This window comes from Trachymyrmex septentrionalis, unplaced genomic scaffold (genome assembly GCF_001594115.1).
Source record: "Trachymyrmex septentrionalis isolate Tsep2-gDNA-1 unplaced genomic scaffold, Tsep1.0 scaffold20, whole genome shotgun sequence".
In the NCBI taxonomy this organism is placed as follows: Eukaryota; Metazoa; Arthropoda; class Insecta; order Hymenoptera; family Formicidae; genus Trachymyrmex; species Trachymyrmex septentrionalis.
The window spans coordinates 5,621,444-5,643,471 of NW_017305180.1; the positions used below are offsets into that span (position 1 = coordinate 5,621,444).

At 37.8% G+C, this 22,028-nt stretch overlaps 1 protein-coding gene across 2 annotated transcripts; it reads right to left on the minus strand.

The window, feature by feature from the left end:
- Positions 1–438: 438 nt before the first annotated feature.
- LOC108747796 (multiple epidermal growth factor-like domains protein 8) lies at positions 439–14,923 on the minus strand. 2 transcript variants are annotated; one of them, XM_018485578.1, is made up of 16 exons: positions 14,285–14,923; positions 12,926–13,237; positions 12,551–12,714; positions 12,004–12,281; positions 11,646–11,830; positions 11,117–11,432; positions 10,553–10,794; positions 9,957–10,190; positions 9,539–9,826; positions 9,293–9,430; positions 8,968–9,212; positions 8,263–8,880; positions 6,790–8,016; positions 2,598–6,537; positions 1,948–2,135; positions 439–1,672 (listed from the first exon to the last, which is right to left on the minus strand). In XM_018485578.1, exons 2-16 carry the CDS (start codon positions 13,128–13,130, stop codon positions 845–847), a joined length of 9,096 nt encoding a protein of 3,031 aa, XP_018341080.1. In that variant the 5' UTR covers positions 13,131–13,237; positions 14,285–14,923; the 3' UTR covers positions 439–844. The 2 variants fall into 2 exon arrangements, with proteins under 2 accessions (XP_018341080.1, XP_018341078.1); XM_018485576.1 differs by lacking the exon at positions 14,285–14,923 and adding an exon at positions 13,908–14,091.
- Positions 14,924–22,028: the final 7,105 nt, after the last annotated feature.

Genomic DNA, 22,028 nt, shown 5'->3' on the forward strand with positions numbered 1-22,028 from the left:
ATATTATATATATATATAGATTAAATAATCTTACGATCGATCCTCTTGTACTACGTATATAATATTAAATCTCTAGTTAAAAAAAAAAAACAAAATTGCTCGATTCACAGACCTACAAGATCCTTGGATCCGTTACACATTTTCGTTACGTTCTTTAGAAGAACTCGAATTTTCAGCACGTTTTTCTGAATCTCAATAAATTATAAAATATATGTATTTTCTTATTTGAATGTATGTATTTTCTTATTTTCCTAATTGTATGAAAATCTTAGAATTTTAATAGACAAATTTTAAAAATTTGCGAATTTTTACATGTATAGATTCTATTCATGATTCCGAAAATCTTTTTCAACAGTTTCCAAATCCATGAATCCAACATTTGTATAATCTAATAAAATTCAGTAGAATCTTACAATTAATATTTATTTTATATGCCTGCATTTTTTTTTATAGATTCAATATTACTATTTCTGTTGCCAATTAATGTGTGAGATCAACAAAAAGAGAAGTTTTTTAATAGAGAAGATAAAATGGATAAGCGGTATGTAAGATATTCCGATAGTAAAATACGTATATTTTGTTAAAATTCACGTTATATCCTGAGTTCATCTCGTCCATTATCTTTACCGTGTTAAAACTGTCCCAAAAAGGGAAGCTGCCCATTAAATCTATATCTACTAATTCAAGGTCCATTATACCCAAATTTTATTATAGCTATAATTTAGCAAATTGCTCAAACATCGGTAACTCTTATCGATGCTTCAGAAGAATTTAACGAGAATATCTGTGTCCGAGATGTGGAACTCGAAAGCCGTCGAGATCGAGATTCCACTGTAACGTGGGTTCAGTTCGTCGCATGACTGTTTCTACGTCTTAAAAACACTCTGCTATTGACCGGGTAGACTCTAGTCAAGAGTATGAGCGAACTGCCCAGGGCCAGTTTGACGGGAGCTTGGCGGCCGCCGGGTAATCTGATGAACACTGTCGCCACTGCCGCAACACCGTCATCGGTGGGCTCGACAGCCACCGGTCTCACATCGCTGTGAAAGCTCACGTGTTTGCCTCGTCTGCCCTTACGCTGCGGCGAGCTCGGGCTACACTCGCCGCCGTCCCGATCGTAGAGTATTGTCGCGGAGGCAAACGGTCGCTTCGCCATATGCAACATTTCTACGACGTGTCGACGTCGGGCACGGCGTAAATCTGCCGATTGCTTCGCCTTCCACGCAACCACGCACCCCGCCAAGAACAGAAAGAAGCAGGAGAAGAAGCATGAGAAGAAGACGAATAGATCGATGTGCAACTGATCCTGACGGAAGAAAATCATCCCGTAGGCGGCGCGACCATTCAACTCCGGATTCACCGGGTCGATTGCTTGTAGCACGATGTGAAACTTGGTCTGGCCCAACTCGTGTTTGTCTTGTGGCAACGTCAGTACCAATCGATTTGTCAGATTATGTATCACTAGAAAGGTGTTTCGCCTCTCAATCGTCAGAAAGCTGGCAAGATTATCCTCTAGCCAGTGCTCCATCACGAAATACTGTTGTCCGGTGTTCCATCGAATTGGCTCCATGATAGAGCCATTAACCGCACTAAGGTGAGGATGAAACTCAACAATCCGGAATCTGTTAGAAGGCTGATCAGGCCGTAATCTGAACCTGTTATCTAGTTTAACCTGCGGATGTATAATGAATATTTTAGACATCTTTTTTGATAGATAAATAAAAGCATTATAAAATTTATAAATGTGTAAAAATTGAAAATCGTAAATTTGTTACGTATAATGAATGATAAGGTTGATGTAGCAAACTTATACTGATTTTGATATTAGCATAAAGGCAAAAAAATCCAAAATTATAGATTGTTTAAAAATTTAAAATTTTTAAATATAATACGAACTTTAAAATACAAAATAGTAAAAAAAGACCAATAGAATAGATTAAATCGTACTTCTTGATATCCAGTCGTTGAATTTAAAATGACGACGAAGGAATCATCTCGCGGACTTAAGAACAGATTCAAAGCACCTTGGGTGACATCCACCATCACTCTGATGTCCACGTTCATGAATCGTGGTTGCACCATGTAGAAGACGGTTTGGCCAGGATTTAGAGGCTTCGGCTTCATCTTGCATTCGTCTGAAATAGGGAAAAGTAAGGTCTCCTTTTAGACACGCGAAAATGGCAGACTGTCAAACAGCTTATAGTAGAAGAAAGAAGATACGAACCGAAGGATACGTAAGATGCTCCCACAAAATAGAACGTTGCAATTTAAGAAAAACAATTACTTGACCAAAGTGTCAAATGAGTAAGTACAAACATACATATTGAAGTGAGGTCGAAATTGTAACCAGTGTTTTTAATCGAAGTAATATTGATTAGTATACATTAACGTTAACATTATTTATTTTTATATTAAAGAAAAAAAAACAACACATAAGTTACTTGGAAACAAAAATGTATTATTAGGAGTGAACTGTAAAATTGACTAAAAAATAAAAAAAATTGAACAGGATATTATACAATTTTTGCGCGTTAGACATATTAGTTATCGTTATGATAATATGAAGATTTAGTCTGTTTGCAAGATTGTATGCTCACCTATTAATTTCGAGTCGAAACACATTTTATTGTCGACTGTGACGGTTTTGTAGCACTGATGGCCCATTGTCGGGGTGCCGGCGTAATTCTCTCTGCACTTGCTGCATTGCACCATCCAGCACGGTTGCATGCCGCCCGTGTTCGTACCCTTTATAGGACCACTCGTGCAGGAGGGTTCGCTCTCGGTATTGTTGCCACAGTTGCACTTCTCGCCAGTAACAGGATCGCACGTGAAGCCATGGCCGTGACATTCACAAGGCCGACACACGTCCCGGAGGTCTTCTGTCCCTCGAAAGTATCCAGTCATGCATTCGCCGCATTTGTCGCCCCTTGTGTTGTTCCCGCAATTGATGCATTTTGCTTTTGCCACCGGTCCTTCTTCCAGTTGCCTACTCAGCTTCTCTATCGACATCTTGTCCACCGAATTCGGATCGGGCACGGTCACGTTATCGTTGATGCAGATCCGAGTGTGCCCGTTGCAATATTCGAGACATGGCACGCACTGACCGTTGTCCGCAGGATTGCCGACGTATAATGGTAGACATTTCTCGCATTGTTTTCCCATCGTGTTGTTATGACATTTCGTGCAGTTATCGAGCTTGTCTGGACCAGCGCAATCGCTATGGCCGTTGCATTGGCATTGGATGGAGCAATTCGAGCCGACGTAACCGAAGTCACAACGGCACAGGTCGGGCTTCACACATGTGCCTCTCACGCAACCCTGTGTACACATGGGCACGCAAATTTTCTTACCAAAATCATTCCCCCAGGTGGTTTCAGTCTTGTATCCATCCCCGCATTTGCACTCGAAGCCCTCCTCCAAGTCAAAACACTTCTCGCTCTTCGGTGAACATGTGTGATGTCCGTTCTCGCACTCGTTCTCCGGTGGACAGCGGACGTAATGCCACGAAAAATCTGGTTTCGGTACCGCAGTGAGCAACGACATCGTAACATTGTCCTGCGTTTCTAAAGAGTCCACGTGATATGGATGTAACGTTGTGGTGATTAGCGATTCAACTTCTGGGAAGTGTTGACGATAAAGCATTTCGCAGGTACCGCCCGCTGGATGATCCGCCGGCGCTTCAAGTGATCCTTCTGTGCATATTCCTTGACCGGTTACATTAGCAGAGTCCAAGGAGCACCAGCCGCAATGCGAATGCTTCAGACAAGTGCTGCACTGCTTGAACACTGAGCATGGTTCTGGGCAGTGGTCCATATCAGCGTTACGCAACACTAAACCGCAAACACCGCCGGCGCAATAAAGCGGCTGATACGATGGTGAGATGCACTCGTTCAGTTGCGTAGACCATCTACATTCGCTCCATCCACCTTCGGCTCCAGTACCCTTCAGACAACTCCTGCAATCTTTGTGATCGGAGCACCTCTTTTCACACTGCGTACTGCTCATCTTGATGCTAGTCCGCTCGAAGATGTTAATCTTCACGCAGTTCCAGTCGTAGACGGGCTCGCCCGTCAGCTCCATTCCCAATTCGTTAGTTTTCAATACTTGCCTCGTCCATACGCATTCATCTAGACCGTAACACTTCTCGCAATCGCTCGCTGGACACAAGCGTTCTCCGCATTGATTCACGTTACTTACCGATGTGTCGCATCTAATCATCATGTCCTGTGTCTGATCGTTGCAATCTTTGTCCGATGGAATGCACTTACCGTGCGGACAGTTGGTGCACCACTTGCAAACAGGCTCGTTGTCTTTGTAATACGGCCACTCTGCCAGACATTCCGTGCATGTCCTAAAGGTCTGGCATTTTCTGCTCGCCATCCAGTCCGAATTGCAGAATATTCCGTTCGATCGTTGCGCTTGGGTCACGTTGATGTCACACTTGTCACCCCGGTTGCTTGATACCTCGTTCGAGAAACAGAGAGAAATATTGGTGCCACTGAGAGTAGTGACAGCGCAGAACGAGCAACCGAAATATTTCCTACACGTGATCTTATCCTTCCAAAGATTGCACAAATCCTCCGGTATGTTAATCAATGTGACGTGACTTTTAATACCACCGTCAAAGCCGCCAATAACGTAAACGGCGTTCGACTCTGGATCAGCATGGGTCATCGCGTGGGCGTAAGCTGGTGGTGGCGGACTACCGATCGTCTCTGTGTCTTTCGTTATCAAACGTATCCACAGGTTGCATGAGTATTTGTACGCTATTAGCGAGTCCGAGGTGTTGTGAGGATTTTGCCGGCCGCCAAATATCACCATATATTCGTCCGTCGTAACCGCGGAATGAAGAAATCTAGCTTGAGGTAAACTGTTGCCATCGGTGATTTCGTCTTCAAATGGTGGTAATACTGACCACGTTCGTGTTTTATAATTCAAGGCATATAATCTGTTCGAAATAAACGTTCTGTTTACCGCATAAGTGTAGCCACCGAAGATGTAGAGACTATCAGACTTACTGTGATATACTGTAGAATGACCGTAAACACCTACGGGTCCGTTCCCTACAGTGTTCACTGTGTCCCAAGTCTCAGTTTCCAGATTAAATTCCCAGATCACGTCTAGATATCCATACTTAGGACTAAATCCACCGATCAGAATCAAACTCTCCGACTCTCCATCTCTACGCAAGGTCAACGTATGACCGGCCAGAGGCAGCGGTTCCTTCTTTAATTCGTCCTGCACAATTTGGCTCCATCGTTGGTTCTGCAAACTGAATTTCCAAAAGTCACTGAGAGTATTGTTTGACAGTCCTTGTACGTCTTCGTCCTTCATTGACAGGCCGCCGTAAACGTAGATCTGTTGCCTACTGTGCACAATTTCAGCTGCGTGAAAGTAGCGACCCTGTGGCATGGACGCCTCTGAAGTAGATTCCACTGTTACTTGCATCCATGTATTGTTTTTTGTGTCGAAAAGTCTAATGTCATTCAGAGGTCCATGACTGAGCGAATAACCGCCGAACATCCATAGACTACCGCGTCGATCAGCCACCAAGCTGTGTCCGAAGCGTGGCAACGTTTTCCTCAAGTGGTCCTGATGATCGGCCAAATATTCTGAATTGAATAGTTCCGTGAATGTTAGCTGATAGTTTTTGAGTGGGATAGAGCAATCGCGTCCACCGTAACCTGGCACGCAAACGCAACGTCCATAGCCCTTGTCGCAGACGCCGCGTTTCTCGGAAGCAGTACAGTTTTCCGGACAGATCTCCACGTCGCAGTTGATGCCGACGTAACCGGATTTGCAGAGACAGTTGCCGTTACGGCACTCGCGATTTCCCGGGCAGCTGTTGCATGTCATTATCACATAACTCGCGTTAAAACCTTCCACTTCATCCAGTTGCTTATAATGTACTGTTAAAAATCCGGATTTGGCCTCTACCGTGACTGGATAGTTGGTGCTTTCGGTGCAGTACACGCCCAGTAATTGGCTCTGGTGACCACCGGTAGATGAGACGAATTCGGGTAGACCATCATACACATACACGCTGTTCTCCTGGCAACTTACGTTAATATCATCATGGATAGTGAATTGTATCACGCTTTGAATTGTCGGAGTCGCATCTAAAGAGAGCTCCGTGTCGGGACCAACAATCCAGAGACACTCTCTTGTCGGTGAGTCGCCCACGTAATTGTCCCAAAGCGAAGATTGCGAATGTCGACTACCAAGACCTTGCTTACCGTTCCCTTCGCCGCCCAGCATACCCCGAGACATGCAGCCGTAGTAACACATCTCGCCGTTACGCGGATCCCCGTAATAGCTCCGTTTGCAACGCTGACACTTATCGCCTTCAGTGTTATCGCGGCAAAAACACATACCAGTCTGCCGATCGCAAACGTCGAGCTCCACGTCGCCATGTCCATTGCAATTGCATTCGCGACAGCCCAATGGTGTCGTCGCGTTTCCATAACTTCCTGCCTTACATTCTTCGCAGTAACGTCCAATCGTCCAGTCTTGACACTCGTCACAAATGCCTGGTCCCTGAAAATCCAAAAATCAAGATGCTTAAACATATGGCACACAAAAAATTGATAATAATATTATTATTCTATATTGGAAACACATATTTTTGGAAATAAAATTTTATTGATAGAATTTGTTTGTAAAAATATTTTTAAAATTATTTCCAGCGTCACCAGGACTATGTTCCAACGTTAATTAAAAATACAATGGATTTTTCGAGAATTAACAATAAAAACAAATTCATTTTTTTTATATGCGATCATTGTTTACCTGCAAGCACGTAGAATGATTATAACAGCCGCAGTTGGTCCGACAATCCGGTCCGGTCCAGCCCAGGTTGCACTCACACTTGTAATCCGGCGCCTCGCTGCAATATCCGTTGACGCATCTCTCATAGCAAGTCTTGGTACAATTCTCTTTGCCATCGCCATTAAAACCGCGTTTGCATTGACAACTGAAGCTGCCGTGAGTATTGGTGCAAAGCGCATCGGGATGGCAGTCGTGCAGGCCGAGATCACACTCATCCACATCCGGGCACTGCGCGTATGCCCAGCCAGACTCGTCAGCGTTCAGACTGCTGTTTCGATACTCGTTGATAATCGCACTGCAATTGACGTGAGCCTGATTGAAGTCGCCCTGCACGCACACGCCAGTGATAGGATTCTCCAGACTATAGCACCAGCCGCAGCTGAGTGAATGCAGGCAACTGGAACAATTGGAGTGCCGACTGCAGCTCTTGCACTGATCGTTACCAGTGAGCGACGAACCGCTGCGCGACGTGACACCCATTAGGCCGGCCTGGTCCATCCATTCCCGGCACAGACCGAACTGGTATTCTGATGTGTACACCGAGAATGAGAAACACTCTTGCGTGGCCTCGCACCACACGCATCTGCCACGCTCGTCTAAACACTTCGTGCAGTTGGAGCGTTCTCGGCATGGAATCGGGCACTCGTACAGACTCACCACGGCATTAGGCAATCGACCGATTCGTGCGCATCTCGCCTCTTCCGTCCACCACTCGCACAATTTAGTGTTCACGCATGACTCGCAGGAGATGTAATTGGAACAGTTAGCGCACGCTGAAGGCGTAATCGTCAAGTAGTGCCATTCACGTATCGTCTCGCCGCGCTCCTTATCCCACTCTACATCTTTTACGCAACTCTCCGTTTCATTGACGGAGCGTGGTAGACATTCGTTGGTAATATCACACCAACCGCACGAAGAGTCAGTCAAACAGTGCAGACAGTTACTGTATTGATGGCAAGAACCGTTCTGATACGGTTCCAAGTACTCGAATGTGAAGACCTTTCCATTTTCCATATTCTTGTTATGCACGATTTCCATTTTACTCGCATAAGCGTAGCTTGTGGTCACCATTCTTTTCGATTCGAAGTCCAACAAATAACGACCCGACTGCAATTCCATCGAATCTTCACCTGGCCATGTTGTCGGTATACACTGTGATGTCTCCGCAGTTAGATTGGCGACCAATTCCTAAGTAAAAATTAAAAATTATGGATAGTTAAATTTCAGCAGAACTTGAAAATATCGGAGTCGTTTGACCGGTTCATGCGCGCGACAAGAATATTTCAATATATTAACAAATTTCCTCTTTAATAAATAAAAATAAAATTATTTTAAATTTACTTTCTTCTTTCACATACTGTAATATTTTTATTTCTTTTACTTTCTAATACAATTAGAAATCATCAAAGTTACTAAATAATAAGAATAACTCACCAGTTTATCAGGATCGTCATTTCGCGACACGTGAAGTGTCGCGCTGTTATAACTGACGCAAATTTTCAGGTGCTCCGCTGCGCTGTCCCAAAAATAATTTGGCGGTCTAAGAAAACCTGTCAACCTGGCAATCATTTCGCCGCCCAATGCCGATTCTGTCTTCGCACCTTGCATGGATGGTACATTAAAGTCAACTGTGGTCGCGTTCACTATGGCGACTGAGTCAGGTTGGCTGAAGTTCACTGGTGGCTTGTACTTGAGGAAAGTCAAACCCGGCCTTTTATCCATTTCTCGACACTCTTCGGCCTTGGTAATCTCCGTGCCTTTCGAGCCCCACCAGCCTGGTATCTGCGAAGGCGTGTCATCCCGCAGGCCGCATACCCCATAATTGTCATCTTTGTGGTGACAGCGGGCATTTTGGACACACCAAGTGCACGTGCCTAAATTTAGCTTATTCGAGACGGATTTCCTGCCGCGGAAATTCGTGCCCCAACCACCACCAGGTTGACCGTGTATTAGGCAAGAGTGACAATCGCCTAGAGCAGGACAAACTCCCGGACAGCGCGTCGTTTGTAAATTCGTCGTACAATTGCTGCCTATCGTCCGACCATAGCATATCTGCAATATGTCAAGAAATTTCATACATCAGAGCATACAAATAAAAGTTACTTTATGAATATATAACGAGATTAATGAATAAAATACTTCATCCGCGGAACACCAGCCACATTCTGGATTTGCTGCGCACTCCATTAGGCTTTTATGCCTCGAGCAAATTTGCTCTGGCTCGATGTAATCCTCGTCTCCCGGTGCCAACATAGGTGGCAAAGTGTATGCAAGAAGATCTGCATTTACGTTGCCATGATATCCACCAACGAGCAACAAGGTATTTCCGTTACGCACATCTGCCGCATGAGCAAATACACCTTGTTGCTTAGGATAACGAGAATCTAAAAGTAAAAAAACAAATTCAAATCGATATAAATATGTAACATGTGTAAAATATGCAAATTAAATTAATTTGTTTTACCTTTATCATTTAAGCCTAACACTTCGTGGCTCACCCAAGTGTGACAGCCAAGGTGATAAAGATACATCTGATTATCGTAACAGATTTCCTCTTTGTTATGTCTATGAGAATATCCGCCGAATACTACCAGATAATTTCCTGTCATAATAATACATAAAAAATTATGTATTTTACATATATACATACTCATAATACATTCATATATTTTATCTCTAAAAATTATTCTATTTAATAACAAGTAATTACCTATGATATTACATGTGTGGAAGGCGCGTTCTCTTGGCACATATGTCTCTCGCAAGTGCGCTCTTGGATAATGGATCTCAGACCAAACCTTTCTATCTAGTTGAAAGACGAACATTCGGTCCGATAATTTACTGAAACGGGCGACGCTGGCGACCACGCCGCCGTATACTAGGAGGGAATTGGTAGCGCGATGATATACAGTCGAATGTGCTACCACGCGTACGTCAAGTTCCTTACCGCCTCGAGGTCGTACTTCTATCCATCTCTCATTAATCGCCGTAGGATCCGCTATAATTATGAGTTAATTATGATAATATTTTTCTATACGCATCTCATATGTAGAAATTATATAAATATACATTTTTTAGATTTGCTTTTTTTGCTTTAATAAATTGGTAATAAATAAACTTAAACTTACATAAACGCAACTTGATTTTATATAAGCTGGACGAAAACTCTCCGTCAACAGTACTGCCTCCGAATAGATAGATGTAGTCACTTGCCAAAGTCAGAGTGTGCCTTGTGAGGCTGGGAGGGTAGAAAGGGGAGTTTTTAGCGCGTAATGTCCACATGCGTTTTATCACATTATAGTGCCATAGTTCGTTTGATAGAGTACCATCTTCCACCTTTCCTCCGTAAATCACAAAACCATCTGAAAATATAAAGATTTATTTGTTCAAGTGTTGTTCACAATTTTACGATTATAAATCATACGTTAGTTTGTTTAAATAATGCAATGATAATAAACAATAATTTTATATAATCTTTTTAATTTTTTTCATCTATATTTTTAATAAATGCAACTATAACAGATTTCTTCTTTTATTTTCACTCCTAGATTTATAATATTATGCTACAACGCAACACAAACCAGTTTCGATGCTGATTCAAACAAAATAAAAATAGAAATGTTTTCTGAAGCAAGGTCATCAACTATTCGTTTTATTTTACATTAATTAGTGCTAAAAAATATAATAAATTTTAATATAAAAAATATAATAAGTGCCGACAAACCTTGATATTTGCACGCAGCATGACCATATCGAGGACTCGGTTTAGGTAATTCGTCAACAGTTGGTTCTGTAACTTCTTCTTTCAACGAATCACTTGTAGTTAATTTTGAATCCGTAAATTCTGGAACAAAAACATTCTCCTCCGCGGATCCCGCTACGATTTGCTCTTCCCATTTTACGTCTTCGTTTTGCATATCTGTTGCATCACGTTCTCTGTACAAGTTTTCCAAGTTTCTGCGATATCTTTAATAAATACAAACATTATATAATAAAATGTTAATTTAAATCTAACTGCACAAATAAAAAGCAAAAGATTTACAGATATAAAAAACTTTAAACGAAATTATTCTAAAGATCACTTTTTACTAATTGACGAGTTTTTATTTATTATTCTAATTAAATTCTAATTAAAAGAATATGATAGTAAGTTTTTTGTATGTATATATAGATCTTACCAATATCTTTTATATCTTTACATAAGCAAAATATAAAATCAACAATATATTGTCCCCAATTTCCAAGATTGTTTTCAAGATATTAAATTAATGAGTGAATCACTTACTACCTTGTTGACATTTGCGAATATCGCGGTCTTATATTTCGGGGATGCTTTCTCCTTGGATCACCGTTCCTATCGATTCTAATGGTGCTTCTGCTTTTTTCGGTTTCCTTGTCCTTAGACATGTTTCTGAATTCTCGCGAGTGTTGACCGTCAGCAGTCCGGTCGAGCAGGCCAAAAGTATTGTTATCTTTAATACTATAAAGCACCTTCCAGAATAAAGATGTCGTTGGTAGGCCGTATATCTCTTTGGCACCAGGATGGCGTTGTAATTCGGTAGCAATCAATGTAGGATCTAAATATTCGGCAGATACGGCTCCTTCTGTAAAACAATGTTCAGAAGTTACTTTCGATTTTTGATGTTTAATATATATTCAAAGTAGAATTTTATCACATTCTACATTGTAATTAAATTATTGTTATTGTATACATGTTAGAAAAAAAAAACAAAAATATAATAAAAATACAATTGCAAAGAAATTATAAACAAGAGATTGTCTTAAAATTCTTACGTGAAATTTGTGCATTAATTTACCTAATATACTTCCATATTCATCTTCCCATTCACTTGTGCTAAACCTATATACTTCTAAGTCACTGAGTATATAATTGAGATCATAGCCGCCAAAAACATAAAGTGAGTCTGTTTCTTGAACATAGATCGCTGTATGAGCTGCGCGTGGCCTTAGTCCACCTTCTGAATGTGAGAGCCAATGCCACCTACATAAATAATTAGATTATTGAAATTTTTTATTTGTATATATCTCATCCATTTATATTACGTATTAATGTACGCAAAATTTAATACAAAAATATAAAAAAAATTTGTAATTTTGTCATTAAATAATAATATAAGTACAAAAGCACAAAGATGTAATTTAAGGATAACATACCGATTTCCTTCAGGATGCGTTTTGTGCAACGAACAAGATTGTCCGGAGTATCCATTGCTGCATTTGCATCTTTTTATCCCGCAAATACCAGCATGACTGCAATTGTTTGGACAGAGAGCTCGGGAACAATCTTTGCTTCCCCAATCATTTTCGCAGAAGCATGTATTATTAATACACTTTCCGTGACGAGTACAATTGTTCGGACAATTCGTGACCGAAAATTCTGCATGGAAACCGTCTAGGACGTAATTTGTGTCACTATATAATAATATCAACATCTGTAAAAAATAATAACATTAGAATATCTTATAAAATACAATATTTTATATCATGATAATATTTTGTGTAATGTTTCACTTTTATTCATTATTGTTGTTATATATTTTTACATTTATAATTAATTTTCGTAATTTCTTATTAATAAAAATTATATTTTTCATATTTAATTCACACCATGTAAATTGATTATTAATGTAAACTATGCGATGTTGTGAAATCATAAATCTGCAAAACATTATCTAATATTATTTCTGTGGAATATACTTACATAACCAGATGATGATGTCACTTGCTGCGGTTCTGTCTTGCCACTAAAGCTACCCAGAAGCGGTGAACGAAAGGAATCCCCATCATAAACAAACACATAGTCATAACTGCATTCTGTGCCCATCGTCCGAAAACTTAATGTAATAAATTGGCGGCTATGGTTAGCTACAACGAGATATAGAATATAAATTCTATATTATAATTTTACTTGATAAAATTGAAGAATATATAATGAACATCGTAAAGTCCTATTATTTTAGAAATAATCTTCAGACAAACTAAATGTGATGTTTATAGCATACAAATAAAATTAAAAATAAATCACCTATATATTTTACTTTACTATTTAAAGAGCAATAAGTCCTTTCATCCATACCTTTAATGAGCCATTCACAGTGAGAATCTTGAGTATAATTCGAGCCCATTGGTCCATCACTGATAACTCCCCATGACTCCGTGAAAACTTTTCTCGTCTTATCGCACGGCACTTGTTTTGGAGATGCCTGTGGAGCTAAATAGAAGCCCGGCAACAGGCAACTCCATATTACAATCCATGCTGTGGTGGATATAGTCCACCCCATCACAGCGTGTTCACCTCAATGTCGTTTAACAGCACATAGGTCATCATTCGTAGGTATTAAATAATTTCTTGAGCAATTACGCGGTGTATTTACAGAGAGAATCATATCTAAAAAAAAACGTACAACTTATTAACTTAGCTATGTGTGTCACATTGAGTTATTAATACAAGATATGGAACATTTTCATTCACCCAAGAACAAATTTACACAGCTGCATGCTATATTATAGAAATTATCACACAATGTAATTTACAAGATAAATGTTACACGATTGGACTTTAAATACTGTTTTACACACACACACACACACACACACACACACACACACAAACACAATGCTCAATGTTCTCAGATATCTCAAGCTTTAAAAATGTTTACTGTGTTTTATTTGTAATAGATACTATACATTCATATATTAATATTGTAAAACTCAAGAATGACACATTGACTGTGTTTCTAACACATTGAGTTCGCCCTATATATATATATATATATAATGTACACTAATATTGTGCCAACATACGCTATTAGCGTATGCTTAGCGCAAACAGCAAACACATGTTAAAAACATAGCCGAAGTATTATCCTTGAATTTTGCAATGTCAACATTACATCAATGTAGCATAACGTATCAATACAGCAATAACTTTTTACTCTAGAATTTATGATAAAATATATTATAGATTCCAACTTTTACACGATAAGATAATGTCAAATCTTAGGTATAATGACATATTTTGCAAGACAGTGTAAAGTCGCAAATCGAAGGGATTGTACCGTCACTAATGCACTTTGTACCAAAACTTGTCGTCGCACAGTGAGACAAAATTAGCGTTCGAAGGATACTGTTAAGTTTTCCAGAGGAACACCCGACGATCGACGATATCTTAACAAACGTCACGAGTGAGCGTGTGAAACATTCGCAACGTACACGTCGTGCAACGTGTTGAAGGACAATCCCCCGGAGCGCGAGCCAGCATCGCGCGAGAACGCAAGGCCCTCGGCTCCTGATCAATTTGCAAATAAGCACAAATAAGCAAATGACATACACACACACTCTCGCACACGCACCCGTCGTGTATGCGCGCGCCACACACACACACACACACACACACACATGCACGTACACACACGTGCCCATGAACTTTCCGCACCTATCGTGAGACGAGGACGACGACGACGGCGACGGCGACGGCGACGGTGATGTCGAATGTAGCATAATAAGCTCCAGGGGAACTAGTCTTGCGCTTGTTCTCACGAAAAGAGACGGAAAAGTCACGGAACCCGAGTAAAATCTTGGGAATTAAATGGTCACACCTCTGTCAACGGGACGGAGTCGCGCGGTATCCTCCGGCAGAGATGGAGGGAGAAAGGATGGATGAAGAAGGGAATACGAGAGACAGAGACCATTGTATCAAAACATCACCGGGGAGGGGAAAGTTGTGAGCTGCCCGAATGGACCGAATGGTATCGTGGCGAAGCACCAAGCTTGTCGGTGATAACTTTATATCTTAAATCTTCGTCGCGGACGAGAAACGTGCGACGAGTCAGAGGCGACGAGACTGGACGAAACGTGCCAGGACTGCAGGCGACCGTGACGTAAACGCGCCGCAAAACGTCGCGAATCGACACGGTGCTTCGCCTTGTTCGACTGCCCCGCTGTGTGCATTGCTTTTTATGGTAGTGCTCTAAAGTGGGGGAAGCACCGCGGCGTCCATTATGTACTCTTATATTTAAATAACGATGATAATGCGATATATGTCGATAGTATCGATACTATTGCAGACGTCGGCGCGCCGATTATACAGCAATTCTCCCGCTTGTAGTTTTTTACATACTGTATATAATTGATATTTATAAATAAAATTATATCATACATATAGTATAATATAGATACAATATAATGTATGAAGATATAATAGAATGATATAATACCGAATATACAGTTCTGATCAATGAAATAAGATTTAAATTCAATTTTGGAGACTCAAGTTTGATTCCTCAATAATCGAGAATGAATTAAAATGGATTGAAATTTCTATGCGTATAACTGAATCCAGTTGAATAAAAAAATCTTTTTTATACAATTAGATTCAACTGAATGCAATTGGATTTTCTATTAATTAATTGGAATTGAACAGTATTCACGATCCAATGCACAGAAAAAGCTGATATTATTTATAGATTAAAATGTGCTCTATGCAATTCATATAAATAGATAAAAGTGGATTTGAATTGAAAAGAATTTATTTTACGCTGATTGCGAATGCGTATTTCTTAAAATTTGAATTCATTTCAATCCTCTTCAATTCATTCTCATTTATTAGGTTTTTCCTGATTAATAATATTTTTTAATACCCTTTACATAATGAGATTAGAGACATCAGGATTCCTAAACTAGAACTTCAAAATTGGATTCAGATATTTATTTCGTTCAAAATTATGTACTACTTCATCCTATTATAAAATAACATAATTACATTTGTATAATAAATAATATAATATAAAATAATATTATAAGTAAGATATAATATATATATATTGTTTTTTATATAAAAGCTACGTCTGATGTTATACGTAGTGTGAGAATTAATTTTATAGCTTAATAAATATATTCACTTAAGCCTCATCGATACTTTTCTGCAGAGATGTGTATGTTTATGAAAAATACTGGATGATTTCTTATATACTCGAAATATAAATAAAAATGATTTAAAAAATATTTACGTACGAGATAAAGATTATCGATAATATATATACATTTTAACGCAAAGACAATGTCATACTGATAATTTCAGATAATAAAAATCCATGATATTTTTTGCGATTATTTTTTTATTCGTCAATAGTATGAATGAACATGGATTTATCCTTACAATTTATATAGAAATGAGATAAGAATATATAATTACCTTCTGATGTGTTAAACGTATGACACTTAATTTATTATTAGTTTTAATTCTATTTGTGAATTGCAATGCAAAGCTGATAAACTTATAAGTGATAAATAAGATCATGATGATGTCTTTGATATTATACCTACTATATGACTTCTGTATTCTACTTGGGTGTGATATTAATTGTAATAATAAGTTTTCAGCAAATTAATATTAATTAATATTAATTTTGAACCGGTGAATTGAGTGACTACATGCCCTTGGTGGTCGACTCGTAATCTATGGATCCGGATTTAATTCCATCTCATCTTTTTCTTCTTTTCTTCTGTTTTGATTTTTCGCCCTACTTTGTAGGGCCACAGTATCATGCGATAACAATAGTGTTTATCCTCCTCGGAGAGTAGAGGACACACTTATAGTGTATCAAATTTTCCTCTAATCAGTTCATCAAGATACGCCGTGACAAATCGCTTCGAGAATGAAGCTCGTCAGGAAACAATCATTCCTGCTTAAACAGGTTATTCAGATGAGACTATATATTGGTTCTTAATTAGCAACCAGACGAGATGACCTAACGATTAGAAATTAAAAGACGGACATATCTTCATTTAGAAAGAAGCAGGACTCCTATTCTTGAAAAATATCATACAATTAAGAGGAAATATTACAGCACACGTAACGTATACTGTGGTTCCCTTTTACGACGTAATGTATCATTGTAACGACGTATGAATGCTTTTGTTAGTCATTTTGTAGTAAATATCTAACGGTCGAAAATTGTTAAAATGAATTATTATTCTTTATATTATCCATTTATCTTTGTTTACATATTTAATGGATATTTTGCTGTATTAGATATATATTAAAATGTTTTTGTTTCTCTCTTATTAGTTTTATCACCTTTTAAGTCTTCCTATTATTAATATATATAAATAGTTAAATAAATTTATTTTATTACACACAGTGTGTTATAATATATATCTTGTTGAGGTTGATGCAAAGAAAAAGAAAGATTATATCAGTATATTAAAAAAAGAATATGTGTGTGTGTGTGTAATGATTTGAGATATTCTGTGTAATATACAGGATGTCTCAAACCTACAATATCACCTCTCGTGAGCAAGCAGAGGGGATTAAACTGAATAAAAAGTTATCTATTATTTTGTAATTTTCACAAGTAGCTAATGAGATGTTTATTTCTAAAGATCATGGAATAAATGCCTATCTGTCCAGCCTAGTTCAGTCTACCACTAAATATAAGCGATACAATCGCCCAGCGCGGGGAGATACTTTCTTTTGCTTGTGCATGGTCAAGACTGCTTGAAGAAAACAATTTCCTGCATGCCTAACATTTTATGATGACGGACAGTCTTATTTTGGCGTACGTTTGTATTTGGCGATAGCCTGCACTATTCAGCGATTTTTATAAATTATAAAATATCTCGTTAACTATTGCAAAAATTGCAATATATGCCATGCAGGCATTTTTTGTTCAGTTCAGTCCGCTCTAACTGCTCACGAGAGATGATCCCGTAGGTCTGGGACACTGTATATTTAATTTTAAATTATAAAATATATATAAAAATACACATACACATCTGAATATCTCAAAATCACAGAATGTCCTCTACAAAAAGTTCTTACTACATCTAAAAATGTACAGGGAGGAAATTATAAATTAGTATTATTCATAATTAACGACAAAGATGTTCTGTGACAATACAAATGTTTTATTATCTCGGCAAGAATAAATTACTTCAATTCTTCTCGATCGTTGTGTCGCATAACATAAACGAAGTAGAAGTGGGAGACAATCGTTAGAACTCGTCTTAATTATGTTTGGAGTTTATATTAATTAAAACCGTTTGGAGACCAAAACACATCGAGTTCGCAAAACTTCTAAAGTTCGCTAACTGATGCACGGAGTTGTTCGGAACTTAAATAGCAAGAAACGAATCGTTCATTTCTAATACATATACATACTGATATGTTAATAATATACAATATATGGAAAATGAAGAAAAGTTTTTTAGTATTTTAATTTTGAGATATTCTGACTTGGTGTCAGCTTTAGATTTTTCTCACATTTCATAATTTTTCAGAATAAAGTCTACACTTATCATAAGAAATTCAATAAGTCAGAAAAAAACTAAGCTGGAATAGCAAGTTTCTAAAGATGTTAAGTTAGCGCAAGATCTCATAAATGCGCGCATAAATTTTCTCTAAAGCTGATCCTGTCATTTTAATTGTGTCAGTAATTATGAAAATGGTCTGAATAAAAAATCGAACATAATGAATTTATCTCATATTTTATAATGTAATTACATAAAATTGTAATTATACAAAATATGGGATAAATTCATGTTTCGATTTTTTATTTATGCCACTTTCATAATTACTGACACAATTATAAACTTCTAACGTAAATAAAATCGCGGTTTTATACGGAAACATATGCTGCACTTGACATCGCGGTTTTCTCGGAAATATATGTTGCACTCGACACTCTTGTTTAAGCTCAAAGTTCCTCCTCAAGTCATTCTTTGTTAAATACACTTGTTAACGCTAATTATTAATACAGTACTCGCCGTTTCTATAAAAAATAATTATCGTCGATAAGAAAATCTTCGGTGTTTTCCCGATTTAATCAGCGTTCCGCATTGTCAGCTATCCAATTTGTTAGCATTCTAATTGCCTTATTTTGCAGCGTGTCTAGCGAGAGGACATCCATGATTTATAGTCGCTAGTTGTGTTGAACGCAAAAAGTTTAAAAGAACATTCGACCTTCTCGGAAGAACGAAAAAAAAAAAAGAAAAAGAAAAAGAACAGGTAATATCACCTCTGTATAGTGCAACGGTGTGATCAAGGACTCGGACCGAAAAATTTCGGTCCGGATAACGGTCCGAGGCTAAATCCAACTTTTGGTTTCAATTCTTTTACCGTAAAGGTTCGTTTGGATTTCGATCCTTTTCGATTTCGGCAATTATATGCCCAGAATGGTCACTGTTATCACTAAAAGAACTGAAACTGACACCGAAAGTTAGGTATCCTCGGACCATAATCGTAACCAGCCGAAATTTTAATGTATCCATAATGTAATTTCGGACCGAGTCCCTGGTCGTGATCTCATAGTAACGTATGTAGTATTTCCTTAGCATTTTGTCAACAAATGTACTGTACATTGCCAGAGTCTCGACGATTGATACAATCGTTCTATTAGCCTGTTACAGCTTGTTTTGCTACTATAATGCGGTACGCACGTTATCCTTCCCGTGAACAATTTTACAAAGACGCATTTTACACTGCACGTCCGTTCTCTTCAACCCTTCAATCGGTAGTTCAACTCTTTGCGCTGCGAAGCGTCAATCCGGTTTCGGTCTGTATTTCTCAATATTATACTATTATAATGATATAACATTACGTTATCATAGTGTATAATAGGTATTATTAAATTATTGTAAAATAGTAACCCATGCACTATGAAATAACGCTAATACAATATTATACTTCTAATAATAATAATAATAGCAATAGTTAATATATTCTTAGTATATACGATATATATCCCAAGAATCCATATTCTATAATTCACGAGGTTGACGCAAAGCTGCCGCTTGTATTTGCCTTAATTAGGCAGTTAGTTCTTCAGTTAATTTGTTTCCTTTAGTTGCGTCGCATAAGCGACTCAACATTTCTCAATTTCGCTATCCAATAATTGCAGTTTTATTTGTCAATAAACCAAGTTGAAGATCAACGTGAAAAATCTTTTAGTCGGCATTGATAGACAAAAAACGTTGTCTCTCAAATAAAATCACATTCCGTTATTGACGAGAGCATTCCGAGCGCAAAGCGTTGATTCTCTATTTATCTGAGACGGTGTTTCGTTTGTCTTCAATGAAAAAAAAATGAGTTATTAATGATATCAAAAGTCGAAGCGGACGGTGCGACGAGCTCGGCTCGTCTTCGTGTCACTGAGTTATGGATGGACAAAGCTATCGGTTGAAGGGTTAACATTATTTTTTTCTCTCGAAGGAACATATAGTACATTCGGGAGATTGTTTGCTAGAAAGTGAATGTAAATATTTCTCGTGTTCGATGCCTTCTGAACGCACTTGGTGCGCTAAGAATGACGAGAGACCGACTGCACGCTCCAGAACTTTTCTCATCGAAAAAGTATTTCAAGTTTTCAAAGTACAGCAAATTTCTCGGGCGAACCAGTCGGTCTCTGAACACCGTGTCCGTCTGTTGGGCATACACCATGAAGAGACTGCAAATTATTCACAGCGTTATTATAAGACTACTTAGAATGAGTAAAACTACACACTGACTTGTCAGTGTTAAAAGTGTGAAAAATGGAAAAAAAAAAAAACGAGATGTGTACGTGCTCCTTTTATAATTTTTCTTTATTTATCTTGATCATACGCTCGCCGGTTGAATAATCGTGCAAATTGTCACACGTTGAATGATGACATAAATAAATGAATATGAAGTATTTCCTAGATGACTACGAAAAATAGTTTACTTTACATCACATTAAAACTCGAGTTATAGCTGTCGAAAAGGCAATTCGAGATGCGATGCGATCACTCGCTGTTGCATTCGGCGTGATTTTTCGTTCGACAGCTCATAAAAAGTTGTATTAACTAATGGCATTAGTTTACTCTCTGATTACGAGCAACTCGCTCTTTTTTTCCTGTATTTTTCCTTTTTTTTTCGCATATTTATATTATAACCATCCGAATCGACAGCGGAAGAGATACGCGGGAGAGAAAAGAATAGTTTTTTTCTCAATTATAAATAAAGATATATACTTGAAGAGATTTGTACTAAAAACACTTCCGCACCGGCTTACCATAGGCGAATTCGCGGGAGTTAAAATCGTTTTCTATATCCTGCGCAGGATTCATTAGCTCATTGAGAAGGTTCTGGTTAGAAGTTAGAAATTACTAGAATACACGTAGAGTGCGTGGAAATAGTTGTATGCCGGTAGCTAATGGATTGAACAATGTTTTCGATTTTTTTTCACATGGAATACATAATCTAGCAATTAAATAACGAACTATCTAAGTAACTAAGAAACTATATTTTTAGATTTCTATTTTTCTACGTATTTCAGGCATTCAGATCGTTGAATTAGAACGATAAACGAATTGGATTTATGGATTCTTAGATCCATCTTTGTATGCCTAAATTCTTGAATACTTAAAGATTTCAATATTTGGGTATATAGAAAACAATATTAAAGCGATTTTACTAATCCATTCAATAATTTAAAAACAAGCACACTTTAGATAAACAAAATTACAAATTAAATTTATTAATTTATATTCAAGTAAGCATCATGGCTGAAGAGAGCTAAGTAAAATCCGAAACGTCCTAAATAGTAGAGATACTGATGCTCACTTGAATGAAAATTAATAAATTTAATTTGTAATATCATCCATTTAACAATGTTACCCGTTTTTAAATTATTATTATGAATTAGTAAAATTTAATATTCCTTTAATATTGTTTTGCATATACACGAGCAAATACTTATATTTGTTTTCGAATGGTCATATAGAAACTAGAATTGTTTAATCTTTTTTTAGATATCTAGATTTTTCTAGGCTTATTTATGAATTTTTAGGTTTTACATTTAGACTAAAAATGACAAATATAGACGAATAAAGTTCGAAAAAGTGCAAATATATCGGATCATAATTATCTACTAATAGAATAATATATTCAAGATCTCCAAATCATTCTTCTTAAGGAATGATCAATTCTAAATTTCTTGAATATCCGGCTACATACTCTTTCCGACACACGCTGTACAATGCGCGAAAAATGAACAAATTCGAAAAATGTGAGAAGAGTAAATTGGATAATTTTTCTTCGCACATTACATTATATCAATATTTTAAAGCAATATAATCAATGTTATTCTGTAATCTGCAAGTGGTGTAGAATTTACCAAAATCTGTTTCTGCATGTTTTACTACTATTGTTAGACATGGCT

Coding starts and splice junctions, on each gene's coding strand:
- LOC108747796 (XM_018485578.1), bottom strand. CDS start 13,130: ATGGGGTGGACTATATCCACCACAGCATGGATTGTAATATGGAGTTGC. Junction 12,715..12,925: donor CTGTGAATGGCTCATTAAAG/GTATGGATGAAA, acceptor ATCTCGTTGTAG/CTAACCATAGCCGCCAATTT. Junction 8,017..8,262: donor ATGACGATCCTGATAAACTG/GTGAGTTATTCT, acceptor ATTTTTACTTAG/GAATTGGTCGCCAATCTAAC.